The sequence below is a fragment of the Oncorhynchus masou genome, chromosome 25 (assembly GCF_036934945.1).
Source record: "Oncorhynchus masou masou isolate Uvic2021 chromosome 25, UVic_Omas_1.1, whole genome shotgun sequence".
Classification (NCBI taxonomy): Eukaryota; Metazoa; Chordata; class Actinopteri; order Salmoniformes; family Salmonidae; genus Oncorhynchus; species Oncorhynchus masou.
In genome coordinates, this window is record NC_088236.1 from 21535207 (window position 1) to 21547708 (window position 12502).

General features: G+C 45.0%; 1 protein-coding gene across 2 annotated transcripts in view; it reads left to right on the plus strand.

Moving 5' to 3' along the window:
- The first annotated feature begins 395 nt into the window (after positions 1 to 395).
- The window catches only part of LOC135513911 (hexokinase-2-like), a 93036-nt gene continuing 80929 nt past the window's right edge, over positions 396 to 12502 (plus strand). For both annotated transcript variants that reach the window (XM_064936917.1, XM_064936918.1), the window contains exon 1: positions 396 to 633. In XM_064936917.1, the coding sequence (XP_064792989.1) occupies positions 571 to 633 (63 nt within the window). In that variant the 5' untranslated portion in view covers positions 396 to 570. The remainder of the gene's footprint in view (positions 634 to 12502) is intronic.

Sequence of the window (12502 nt, forward strand, 5' to 3'; positions counted from 1 at the left end):
TAAAAAAGTATTAAATGTTGCTCTGAGAGATAATCAAATCATTATGTTGTGATCTCACGTTGACATAATACCAGTAACCAAGGTCAGTGTTGTTTTACAGAAATAAGATTATGGAGTTGTATCTCTTTCAATAAGATACACTATATATCAAAGTAATTAAAAGTTGCTTTGAGAGTTAATTCAATCATAATATTTAATGCGATGTTGTATAATTGTGAGAATATTTGATTATAGGTAGGCTATCAAATCCATTCATAAACTATTCGAGTATATCATCATTTGCTTTTCATTAGACGGCGACACGACATAAGCCACACCTTCCTCGTGCCTGCAATAACGGTAAGAATTCTCGTTATTCGCGAATGACTTGTTTGAAGTATGTGACTTCTGTAGTCTACATCTCTATAAATTCGTAGTAGCTAACAGTGTTATTACGAAGGCCAGTGCAGATTCTGTTCATTGTTATGACTAGTTGCCGAATGTTTAACGAACAAGCCCGCAATTAGGAAATAATTAAATTAACATAGTTAGCTAGTTAAGTGGTAGAGGAGAAGGACATTCATAACGACGATGATAGCCTCTCATCTTCTGGCATACTACTTCACGGAGCTCCACCATGACAAGGTTCAACAAGTAAGTGGCTACTGGTTAGAAACATGTATTTTTGCTATTTTGAAGAAGTTAAGTTACTAGAAGGTACGCCACGTGACGTCTCTGATCATGTTAGCATTGCAGGGTCAGTGGAACATCAAGCCAGCCTCCTCGAGCCATTCACTATTCAGTTGAATTTACTCTTAGCAGTGGAAGCAAGCTAGTTTTATTTTCCGTCAAAATTGCACCACATCCATTTTTATCAACACTAGCTACGTAAATTAATTTTGAAGATTGGCGATTGGCGAGCTATGCCCAAATATGGACTTTTACTGATTTGTTATCAGATATGCAATAAGCGCGCATCTTCTAGCGTCGGCACAGATATGGGGACCTCTTATGTGGCCGCTTAATCATATAATTACATACAAAATCCATATGAATTTAATAGGATCTCTATGGGCCAAATAGTAAAGATTTGTCCTTTTAATGTTTAAATGTACTAGCCTACCTTTTAATGTGGCGTGAACACAACCAATCATGTTGTTTCCATCTGATTGTCAAACCATTACTTCAAAAGGTTTATGTAGGCTACCTATGCACGTTAATCAGGGATGGCTGAATGACATTGGATGCGGGAAAGTATTGAGAGGTTAACATTCTGACGAGACCGGGACGCGCGTTCGTCTGCGTGCGGCATTGCGCGCATGTTGATATTGTTCATACACATCAGAAGCTATCAGGACAAATATAAAATATATTTTGATTTGTTTATCACTTTTTTTTGGTTAGTACATGATTCCATATGTGTTATTTCATAGTTTTAATGTGTTCACTATTATTCTACAATGTGTCCAAACTTTTGACTAGTACTGTAGTTTCGGTGTAATTTCGAGGGGCCGGGCGTGCCGGCTGAGTTGCATCGTTTGTTTCCCGCTCATCAAATTGGATGCAGTCAAGGATATGTTTTGCGTTATTCTAAAGTCCTACTTCAACATGTAGCATGTTTTTGTTTCCCTGACAGTACAATTGATTAGTAATAGAGTTATAGTAATTAAAACAGTCCCATAGCAGCTTATTTTTACAAAGTAAAACGTACAAGAGAATTGTATGAACCCGCAAGGCCCGAGGTCAAATTATTTGCTGCTGGTAAATAGGCATAACACAAACTCAACATTACACTTTTGTCTTTCTAAATTAAATCAACTTCTTCACCCTACTTATCATTCAGTTAGGCGTAATTACAATTTTAATTGTGAAGTAAGGTGCACAATTATCACCCATTTGTCATTCATTCAGTGAGGAGAGAGAGACGCATTAGCGCCTGGCTGGGTACCAACATCCTACAGCACATTGTCTTGGCAGGTTAAGTTAGGAATAGGTGTGAAAAAAATAGGTAAAAAGGCACTAAATACTTTTCTGTTTGTGATTTCAAAATTCTGACATTGACAATAAAGTCAGGGAAGGAGCAGGGCATGCACTATATATACAAAAGCTATTTCAGCCACACCACCTTAATTCCGCTGGACCCCAGGAAGAGTAGCTGCTGCTTTGGCAACAGCTAATGGGGATCCTTAATAAATACAAATACCCGTTGCTGACAGGTGTATAAAATCAAGCAAACAGCCATGCAATCTTCATAGACAAACATTGGCAGTAGAATGGCCTTACTGAAGAGCTCAGTGACTTTCAACATGGCACTGTCATAGGATGTCACCTTTCCAACAACATTTACATTTAAGTCATTTGGCAGACGCTCTTATCCAGAGCGACTTACAAATTGGTGAATTCACCTTATGACATCCAGTGGAACAGCCACTTTACAATAGTGCATCTAAATCATTTAAGGGGGGGGGTGAGAAGGATTACTTTATCCTATCCTAGGTATTCCTTAAAGAGGTGGGGTTTCAGGTGTCTCCGGAAGGTGGTGATTGACTCCGCTGTCCTGGCGTCGTGAGGGAGTTTGTTCCACCATTGGGGGGCCAGAGCAGCGAACAGTTTTGACTGGGCTGAGCGGGAACTGTACTTCCTCAGTGGTAGGGAGGCGAGCAGGCCAGAGGTGGATGAACGCAGTGCCCTTGTTTGGGTGTAGGGCCTGATCAGAGCCTGGAGGTACTGCGGTGCCGTTCCCCTCACAGCTCCGTAGGCAAGCACCATGGTCTTGTAGCGGATGCGAGCTTCAACTGGAAGCCAGTGGAGAGAGCGGAGGAGCGGGGTGACGTGAGAGAACTTGGGAAGGTTGAACACCAGACGGGCTGCGGCATTCTGGATGAGTTGTAGGGGTTTAATGGCACAGGCAGGGAGCCCAGCCAACAGCGAGTTGCAGTAATCCAGACGGGAGATGACAAGTGCCTGGATTAGGACCTGCGCCGCTTCCTGTGTGAGGCAGGGTCGTACTCTGCGGATGTTGTAGAGCATGAACCTACAGGAACGGGCCACCGCCTTGATGTTAGTTGAGAACGACAGGGTGTTGTCCAGGATCACGCCAAGGTTCTTAGCGCTCTGGGAGGAGGACACAATGGAGTTGTCAACCGTGATGGCGAGATCATGGAACGGGCAGTCCTTCCCCGGGAGGAAGAGCAGCTCCGTCTTGCCGAGGTTCAGCTTGAGGTGGTGATCCGTCATCCACACTGATATGTCTGCCAGACATGCAGAGATGCGATTCGCCACCTGGTCATCAGAAGGGGGAAAGGAGAAGATTAATTGTGTGTCGTCTGCATAGCAATGATAGGAGAGACCATGTGAGGTTATGACAGAGCCAAGTGACTTGGTGTATAGCGAGAATAGGAGAGGGCCTAGAACAGAGCCCTGGGGGACACCAGTGGTGAGAGCGCGTGGTGAGGAGACAGATTCTCGCCACGCCACCTGGTAGGAGCGACCTGTCAGGTAGGACGCAATCCAAGCGTGGGCCGCGCCGGAGATGCCCAACTCGGAGAGGGTGGAGAGGAGGATCTGATGGTTCACAGTATCGAAGGCAGCCGATAGGTCTAGAAGGATGAGAGCAGAGGAGAGAGAGTTAGCTTTAGCAGTGCGGAGCGCCTCCGTGATACAGAGAAGAGCAGTCTCAGTTGAATGACTAGTCTTGAAACCTGACTGATTTGGATCGAGAAGGTCATTCTGAGAGAGATAGCGGGAGAGCTGGCCAAGGACGGCACGTTCAAGAGTTTTGGAGAGAAAAGAAAGAAGGGATACTGGTCTGTAGTTGTTGACATCGGAGGGATCGAGTGTAGGTTTTTTCAGAAGGGGTGCAACTCTCGCTCTCTTGAAGACGGAAGGGACGTAGCCAGCGGTCAGGGATGAGTTGATGAGCGAGGTGAGGTAAGGGAGAAGGTCTCCGGAAATGGTCTGGAGAAGAGAGGAGGAGATAGGGTCAAGCGGGCAGGTTGTTGGGCGGCCGGCCGTCACAAGAAGCGAGATTTCATCTGGAGAGAGAGGGGAGAAAGAGGTCAGAGCACGGGGTAGGGCAGTGTGAGCAGAACCAGCGGTGTCGTTTGACTTAGCAAACGAGGATCGGATGTCGTCGACCTTCTTTTCAAAATGGTTGACGAAGTCATCTGCAGAGAGGGAGGAGGGGGGAGGGGGAGGAGGATTCAGGAGGGAGGAGAAGGTGGCAAAGAGCTTCCTAGGGTTAGAGGCAGATGCTTGGAATTTAGAGTGGTAGAAAGTGGCTTTAGCAGCAGAGACAGAGGAGGAAAATGTAGAGAGGAGGGAGTGAAAGGATGCCAGGTCCGCAGGGAGGCGAGTTTTCCTCCATTTCCGCTCGGCTGCCCGGAGCCCTGTTCTGTGAGCTCGCAATGAGTCGTCGAGCCGCGGAGCGGGAGGGGAGGACCGAGCCGGCCTGGAGGATAGGGGACATAGAGAGTCAAAGGATGCAGAAAGGGAAGAGAGGAGGGTTGAGGAGGCAGAATCAGGAGATAGGTTGGAGAAGGTTTGAGCAGAGGGAAGAGATGATAGGATGGAAGAGGAGAGAGTAGCGGGGGAGAGAGAGCGAAGGTTGGGACGGCGCGATACCATCCGAGTAGGGGCAGTGTGGGAAGTGTTGGATGAGAGCGAGAGTGAAAAGGATACAAGGTAGTGGTCGGAGACTTGGAGGGGAGTTGCAATGAGGTTAGTGGAAGAACAGCATCTAGTAAAGATGAGGTCGAGCGTATTGCCTGCCTTGTGAGTAGGGGGGAAGGTGAGAGGGTGAGGTCAAAAGAGGAGAGGAGTGGAAAGAAGGAGGCAGAGAGGAATGAGTCAAAGGTAGACGTGGGGAGGTTAAAGTCGCCCAGGACTGTGAGAGGTGAGCCGTCCTCAGGAAAGGAGCTTATCAAGGCATCAAGCTCATTGATGAACTCTCCGAGGGAACCTGGAGGGCGATAAATGATAAGGATGTTAAGCTTGAAAGGGCTGGTAACTGTGACAGCATGGAATTCAAAGGAGGCGATAGACAGATGGGTAAGGGGAGAAAGAGAGAATGACCACTTGGGAGAGATGAGGATCCCGGTGCCACCACCCCGCTGACCAGAAGCTCTCGGGGTGTGCGAGAACACGTGGGCGGACGAAGAGAGAGCAGTAGGAGTAGCAGTGTTATCTGTGGTGATCCATGTTTCCGTCAGTGCCAAGAAGTCGAGGGACTGGAGGGAGGCATAGGCTGAGATGAACTCTGCCTTGTTGGCCGCAGATCGGCAGTTCCAGAGGCTACCGGAGACCTGGAACTCCACGTGGGTCGTGCGCGCTGGGACCACCAGATTAGGGTGGCCGCGGCCACGCGGTGTGGAGCGTTTGTATGGTCTGTGCAGAGAGGAGAGAACAGGGATAGATAGACACATAGTTGACAGGCTACAGAAGAGGCTACGCTAATGCAAAGGAGATTGGAATGACAAGTGGACTACACGTCTCGAATGTTCAGAAAGTTAAGCTTACGTAGCAAGAATCTTATTGACTAAAATGATTGAAATGATACAGTACTGCTGGAGTAGGCTAGCTGGCAGTGGCTGCGTTGTTGACTTTGTAGGCTAGCTGGCAGTGGCTGCGTTGTTGACACTACACTAATCAAGTCGTTCCGTTGAGTGTAATAGTTTCTACAGTGCTGCTATTCGGGGGCTAGCTGGCTAGCTAGCAGTGTTGATTACGTTACATTACGTTAAAAGAACGACAATAGCTGTCTAGCTAGCCTAGAAAATCGCTCTAGACTACACAATTGTCTTTGATACAAAGACGGCTATGTAGCTAGCTAGCTACGATCAAACAAATCAAACCGTTGTACTGTAATGAAGTGAAATGAAAATGTGATACTACCTGTGGAGTGAAGCGGAATGTTGACCGGGTTGTTGACGTTCTATTCGGTAGACGTTGGCTAGCTGTTGGCTAGCTAGCTAGCAGTATCTCCTATGTTAAGGACGACAAATAGCTGGCTAGCTAACCTCGGTAAATTAAGATAATCACGCTAAGTCTACACACTCTAAACTACACAATTATCTTGGATACGAAGACAGCAAAGACAACTATGTAGCTAGCTAACACTACACTAATCAAGTCGTTCAGTTGAGTGTAATAGTTACTACAGTGCTGGTATTCGGTAGACGGTGGACGTTAGCTAGCTGCTGGGCAGATAGCAGTGTAGACTACGTTAGGACGACGAAATACGATAATTACGCAATTATCTTTGATACAAAGACGGCTATGTAGCTAGCTAAGAAGAAATTGCTAAGGTTAGACAAATCAAACCGTTGTACTATAATGAAATGTAATGAAAAGTTATGAAAAGTTATACTACCTGCGGACCGAAGTGTAGATGCGACCGCTCGCTCCAACCCGGAAGTGTTTTGACAAACTGCCCAACAAGTCAGTTTGTCAAATTTCTGCCCTGCTAGAGCTGCCAACTGTAAGTGCTGTTATTGTGAAGTGGAAATGTCTAGGAGCAACAACGGCTCAGCCACAAAGTGGTAGGCCAAACAAGCTCACAGAACGGGACCATCGAGTGCTGAAGCAAGTTGCGTGTAAAAATCATCTGTCCTCGCTTGCAACACTCACCACCAAGTTCCAAACTGCCTCTGGATGCAACATCAGCACAATAACTGTTAGTTGGGAGCTTCATGAAAGGGGTTTCCATGGCCGAGCAACCGGAACACAAGCCTAAGGTCATCATGCACAATGCCAAGCGTCTGCTGGAATGGTGTATAGCTCGCCTCCATTGGACTCTGGAGCAGTGGAAACATATTATCTGGAGTGATGAATCATGTTTCACCCTCTGGGTGTCCAACGGATGAATCTGGGTTTGGCGGATGTTAGGAGAACACTACCTGCCCCAAAGTAGTGGCAACTGTAAAGTTTAGGGGAGGAGGAATAATGGTCTGGGGCTGTTTTTTCATGGTTCGGGCTAGGCCCCTTAGTTCCAGTGAAGGACAATCTTAACGATACAGCATACAATGACATTCTAGACAATTATGTGCTTCCAACTTTGTGGCAACAGTTTCGGGAAGGCCCTTTACTGTTTCAGCATGACAAGGCCTCTGTGCACAAAGCGAGGTCCATACAGAAATGGTTTGTTGAGATTGGTGTGGAAGGACTTGACTGGCCTGCACAGAACCCTGACCTCAACCCCATCGAACACCTTTGGGATGAATTGGAACGTCAACTGCAAGCCAGGACGTATCTGCCAACATCAGTGCCCAACTTCACTAATGCTCTTAGTGAGGTTGGAAGCAAGGCCCTGCAGCAATGTTCCAACATTTAGTGGAAAGCCTTCCTAGAAGAGTGGAGGCTGTTATAGCAGCAAAGGGGGGAACAATTCAATTTTAATGCCCACGATTTTGGAATGAGATGTTCGACGAGCAGTGTCCAAATACCTTTGGCCATGTAATGTATTCTAGCCTACGAAGGTGTTGTCCTAATGTTATGGCTTTCAAAAAAAAGAAAAATTAAAGTTTATAGCCTGGGCATAGGCTATTCCCAATCACAACTTTATGATGGATGGAGCAAACAGTGTTATTTATTTTTCTATTATTTCGAGTCAAACCAATTATCCTATTTTGAAGACGGTAGACTGCTTCTATCCAGGCCTGATGTCACTACGATAAGACAGCCCCTTTGTCATCAGTCACTGCAAGTTAGTTCTGAATGATTTGTTGCCGTAAAATTTTGCCTGGCTTTAAAGGTGAGCCACTTTTGTGGTACCGGTTATCCCGAGTTGAACTCAGTTGACCAAGTTACCTAGCTAACTCCTCAAATTACATTCATAGTATAGGCTCTGCTCGCCAGCTGTGTTTAACTTGCTAAGCCTGTTAGATTCGACCAGCCACAAACTGTGCACTACTAGCCTCTAACTTTATTGACATTTCACAGCTCCAACTTAGGTCAATAAAATGTACAATTTTGGACAGCCCACAGGCTACTTCTCCTGCCTGCCTCTCCATGACTGGCTTTCCTACATTTGTGCTTCTCACCATTCCGAGATTTTCTCTTTAGGCTTTATCCTACTTCTGATTTACGCCATGACAATATGATTCCTACTGCAGTCTAGTGTAAAAAGTCACATACCCCTTTTGGTGTCTCAACTCTCCGTCCCGCTCAATTCTTTCACTCTTGAGATTTTGCATTCTCCAGTTTCAAATTTGAATGCTGTATCGTCAGTTTGTTCCAGATTGCTGCTGGAACATTGTGTCCTGTCAGTGTAATAGATACAGTACATTCGGAAAGTGTTCAGACCCCTTGACTTTTACCACGTTTTGTTACATTACAGCCTTATTCTAATATGGATCTTATAGTTGTTTTCCCTAATCAATCTACACACAATACCTCATAATGACAAAGCAAAACCATATTTTTAGACATAAGTGTTCAGACCCTTTACTCAGTTCCTTGTTGAAGCACCTTTGGCAATGATTAAAGCCTCGAGTCTTCTTGGGTATGACGCTACAAGCTTGGCACACCTGCTTTTGGGGAGTTTCTCCCATTCTTCTCTGCAGATCCTCTCGAGCTCTCAGGTTTGATGGGGAGCATCGCTATACAGCAATACAATCTTCAGGTCTCTCCAGAGATGTTCAAGTCCGGGCTCTGGCTGGGCTACTCTAGGACATTCACAGACTTGTCCCAAAGCCACTCCTGCATTGTCTTGGCTGTGTGCTTATTGTTATTGTCATGTTGGAAGGTGAACCTTCACCCCAGTCTGAGGTCCTTAGCGCTCTGGGCAGGTTTTCATGAAGTAACTTTCTGTACTTTGCTCCATTCATCTTTCCCTAAATCCTGACTAGTCTCTCAGTCCTTGCTGCTGGAAAAAAATCCCCACAGCATGATGGTGCCAACACCATGCTTCACCTTAGGGATAGAGCCAGATTTTCTACAGACAGCATTCAAATCAAATCAAACTGTATTTGTCACATGCGCCGAATACAACAAGTGTAGACCTTACCATGAAATGCTTAACAAGCCCTTAACAAACAGTGCAGTTCAAGAAGAGTTAAGAAAATATTTACCAAATAAACTAAAGTTTTTAAAAAAGAAAGAAAAAAGTAACACAATAACGAGGCTATATACAGGAGGTACCGGTACAGAGTCAGTGTGCGAGTGCACAGGTTAGAGGTGATTTGTACTTGTAAGTAGGGGTGATGTGACTATACATAGATAACAAACAGCGAGTAGCAGCAGTGTACAAAACAAATGGAGGGGGGTTCCGGTGGTACCACTTCCTGTGCGGTAGCAGAGAAAACAGTCTATGACCTGGGTGACTGGAGTCTCTGACAATTTTATGGACTTTTCTCTGACACCACCTATTATATAGGTCCAGGATTCCAGGAAGCTTGGTCCCAGTGATGTACTGGGCCGTATGCTACCCTCTGTAGTGCCTTACGGTCAAATGCTGTGCAGTTGCCATACCAGTTGGTGACGCAAATGGTCAGGACGCTCTCGATTGAGGATCTGGGGACCCATGCGAAATCTTTTCAATATCATGAGGGGGAAAAGGTGTTGTGCCCTCTTCACGACTCTTGGTGTGTTTGGATCATGATAGTTTGTTGGTGATGTGGACACCAAGAAACTTGAAACTCTCGACCTGCTCCACTACAGTGCCGTTGATGTTAATGGGGGCCTGTTCGGCCCGCCTTTTCCTGTAGTCAACGATCATCTCCTTTGTCTTGCTCACATTGAGGGAGTGGTTGTTGTCCTGGCACCACACTGCCAGTTCTCTAACCTCCTCACTGTAGCCGTCTCATCGTTGTCGGTGATCAGGCCTACCCCTGTTGTGTCGTCAGCAAACTTGATGGTGTTGGAGTCGTGTTTTGCCACGCTTTCGTGGGTGAACAGATAGTACAGAAGGGGACTAAGTACACACCATTGATGGGCCCCAGTGTTGAGGATCAGCGTGGCAGACGTGTTGTTGCCTACCCTTACAACCTGGGTGTGGCCCGTCAGGAAGTCCAGGATCCAGTTGCAGAGGGAGGTATTTAGTTCCAGGGTCCTTCGCTTAGTGATGAGCTTCGTGGGCACTATGGTGATTCGCAATAAACAGTATTCTCACAAAGGTGTTCCTTTTGTCTAGGTGGGAAAGGGCCGTATGGAGTGCAATTGAGATTGCGTCATCTTAGGATCTGTTGGGGCAGTATGCGATTTGGAGTGGGTCTAGGGTATCCGGGAGGATGCTGTTGATGTGAGCCATGACCAGCCTTTCAAAGCACTTCATGGCTACCGACGTGAGTGCTACGGGGCGGTAATTATTTAGGCAGGTTACCCTCACATCCTTGGGTACAGGGACTATGGTGGTCTGTTTGAAACATGTAGGTATTACAGACACAGTCAGGGAGAGATTGAAAATGTCAGTGAAGACTCTTGCCAGTTGGTCCGTGCATGCTTTGAGTACACATCCTGGTAATCGATCTGACCCTGCGGCTTTGTGAATGTTGACCTGTTTAACCTCTCTGGGATATGTGGGATGGTAGCATCCCACCTCGCCAACAGCCAGTGAAATTGCATGGCGCCAAATTCAAAACAACAGAAATCCCATAATTAAAATTCCTCAAACATACAAGTATTTTACACCATTTTAAAGATGAACTTCTTGTAAATCCAGCCACAGTGTTCAATTTCAAATAGGCTTTGCGGCGAAAGCACACCAAACGATTATGTTAGGTCAGTAACTAGTCACAGAAAACCATACAGCCATTTACCAGCCAAGGAGAGGGCTCACAAAATCAGAAATAGCGATTAAGTTAATCACTAACCTTTGATCTTCATCAGATGGCACTCACAGGACTTCATGTTACACAATAAATGTGTGTTTTGTTCGATAAAGTTAATCTTTATGTCCAAAAACCTAATTTGAAATTGGTGTGTTATGATCAGAAATGCATTGTCTCAAACAAACATCCGGTGAAAGTGCAGAAAGCCACATCAAATTACAGAAATACTCATAATAAACATTGATAAAAGATACAAGTGTTATGCATGGAAATATAGACAAACTTCTCCTTAATGCAACCGCTCTGTCAGATTTCAAAAATACTTTACGGCGAAAGCAAACATCCAGCCATTTTCCAAAGGAGAGGTGTCAGAAAAGTCAGAAATAGCATTATTAATATTCACTTACCTTTGATGATCTTGATCGGAATGCACTCCCAGGAATCCCAGTTCCACAATAAATGTTTGTTTTGTTCGATAAAGTCCATTATTTATGTCCAAATACCTAATTTTTGTTTGCGCGTTTAGCCCAGTAATCCAAATGCAAATCGTGCGATCACTTGTTCAGACGAAATGTCAAAAAAGTTATATTACAGTTCGTAGAAACATGTCAAACGATGTATAGAATCAATCTTTAGGATGTTTTTATCATAAATCTTCAATATTGTTCCAACCGGAGAATTCCTTTGTCTTTAGAAATGCAATGGAAGACAGCTACCTCTCACGGCCACGCGTGTGATCAGCTCATGGCACTCTGCCAGACTTCTGGTTTAAACAGCTCTCATTCTCTCTTCCTTCACAGTAGAAGCCTCAAACAAGGTTCTAAAGACTGTTGACATCTAGTGGAAGCCTTAGAAAGTGAAAAATGACCCATGGCGTCTGGTTGGGATATATAGAGTTGAAGTCAGAAGTTTACATACACTTAGGTTGGAGTCATTAAAACTAGTTTTTCAACCACTCCACAAATGTCTTGTTAACAAACTATAGTTTTGGCAAGTCGGTTAGGACATCTGCTTTGTGCATGACACAAGTAATTTTTTCAACAATTGTTTACAGACAGATTATTTCACTTATAATTCACTGTATTCAAATTTCAGTGGGTCAGAAGTTCACATACACTAAGTTGACTGTACCTTTAAACAGCTTAGAAAATTCCAGAAAATGAAAATGATTTAGAAGCTTCTGATAAGCTAATTGACATAATACGAGTCAATTGGAGGTGTACCCATGGGTGTATTTTAAGGCCAACCTTCAAACTCAGTGCCTCTTTGCTTGACATCATGGGAAAATCAAAAGAAATCAGCCAAGACCTCAGAAAAAAATTGTAGACCACCACCTGTCTGCTTCATCCTTGGGAGCAATTTCCAAACGCCTGAAGGTACCATGTTCATCTGTACAAACAATAGTACGCAAGTATAAACACCATGGGACCATGCAGCCGTCATACCGCTCAGGTAGGAGAGGCGTTCTGTCTCCTAGAGATGAACGTACTTTGGTGCGAAAAGTGCAAATCAATCCCAGAACAACAAAAGACCTTGTGAAGATTCTGGAGGGAATAGGCACAAAAGTATCTACTAGAGGTTGACCGATTAATCGGAATGGCTGATTAATTAGGGCCGATTTCAAGTTTTCATAACAATCGGAAATTCGGTGTTTTTGGGCGCCGATGTGCCAATTAAAAATATCTTTTTATATATATATATATACAGTGCCTTGCGAAAGTATTTGGCCCCCTTGAACTTTGCGACCTTTTGCCGCA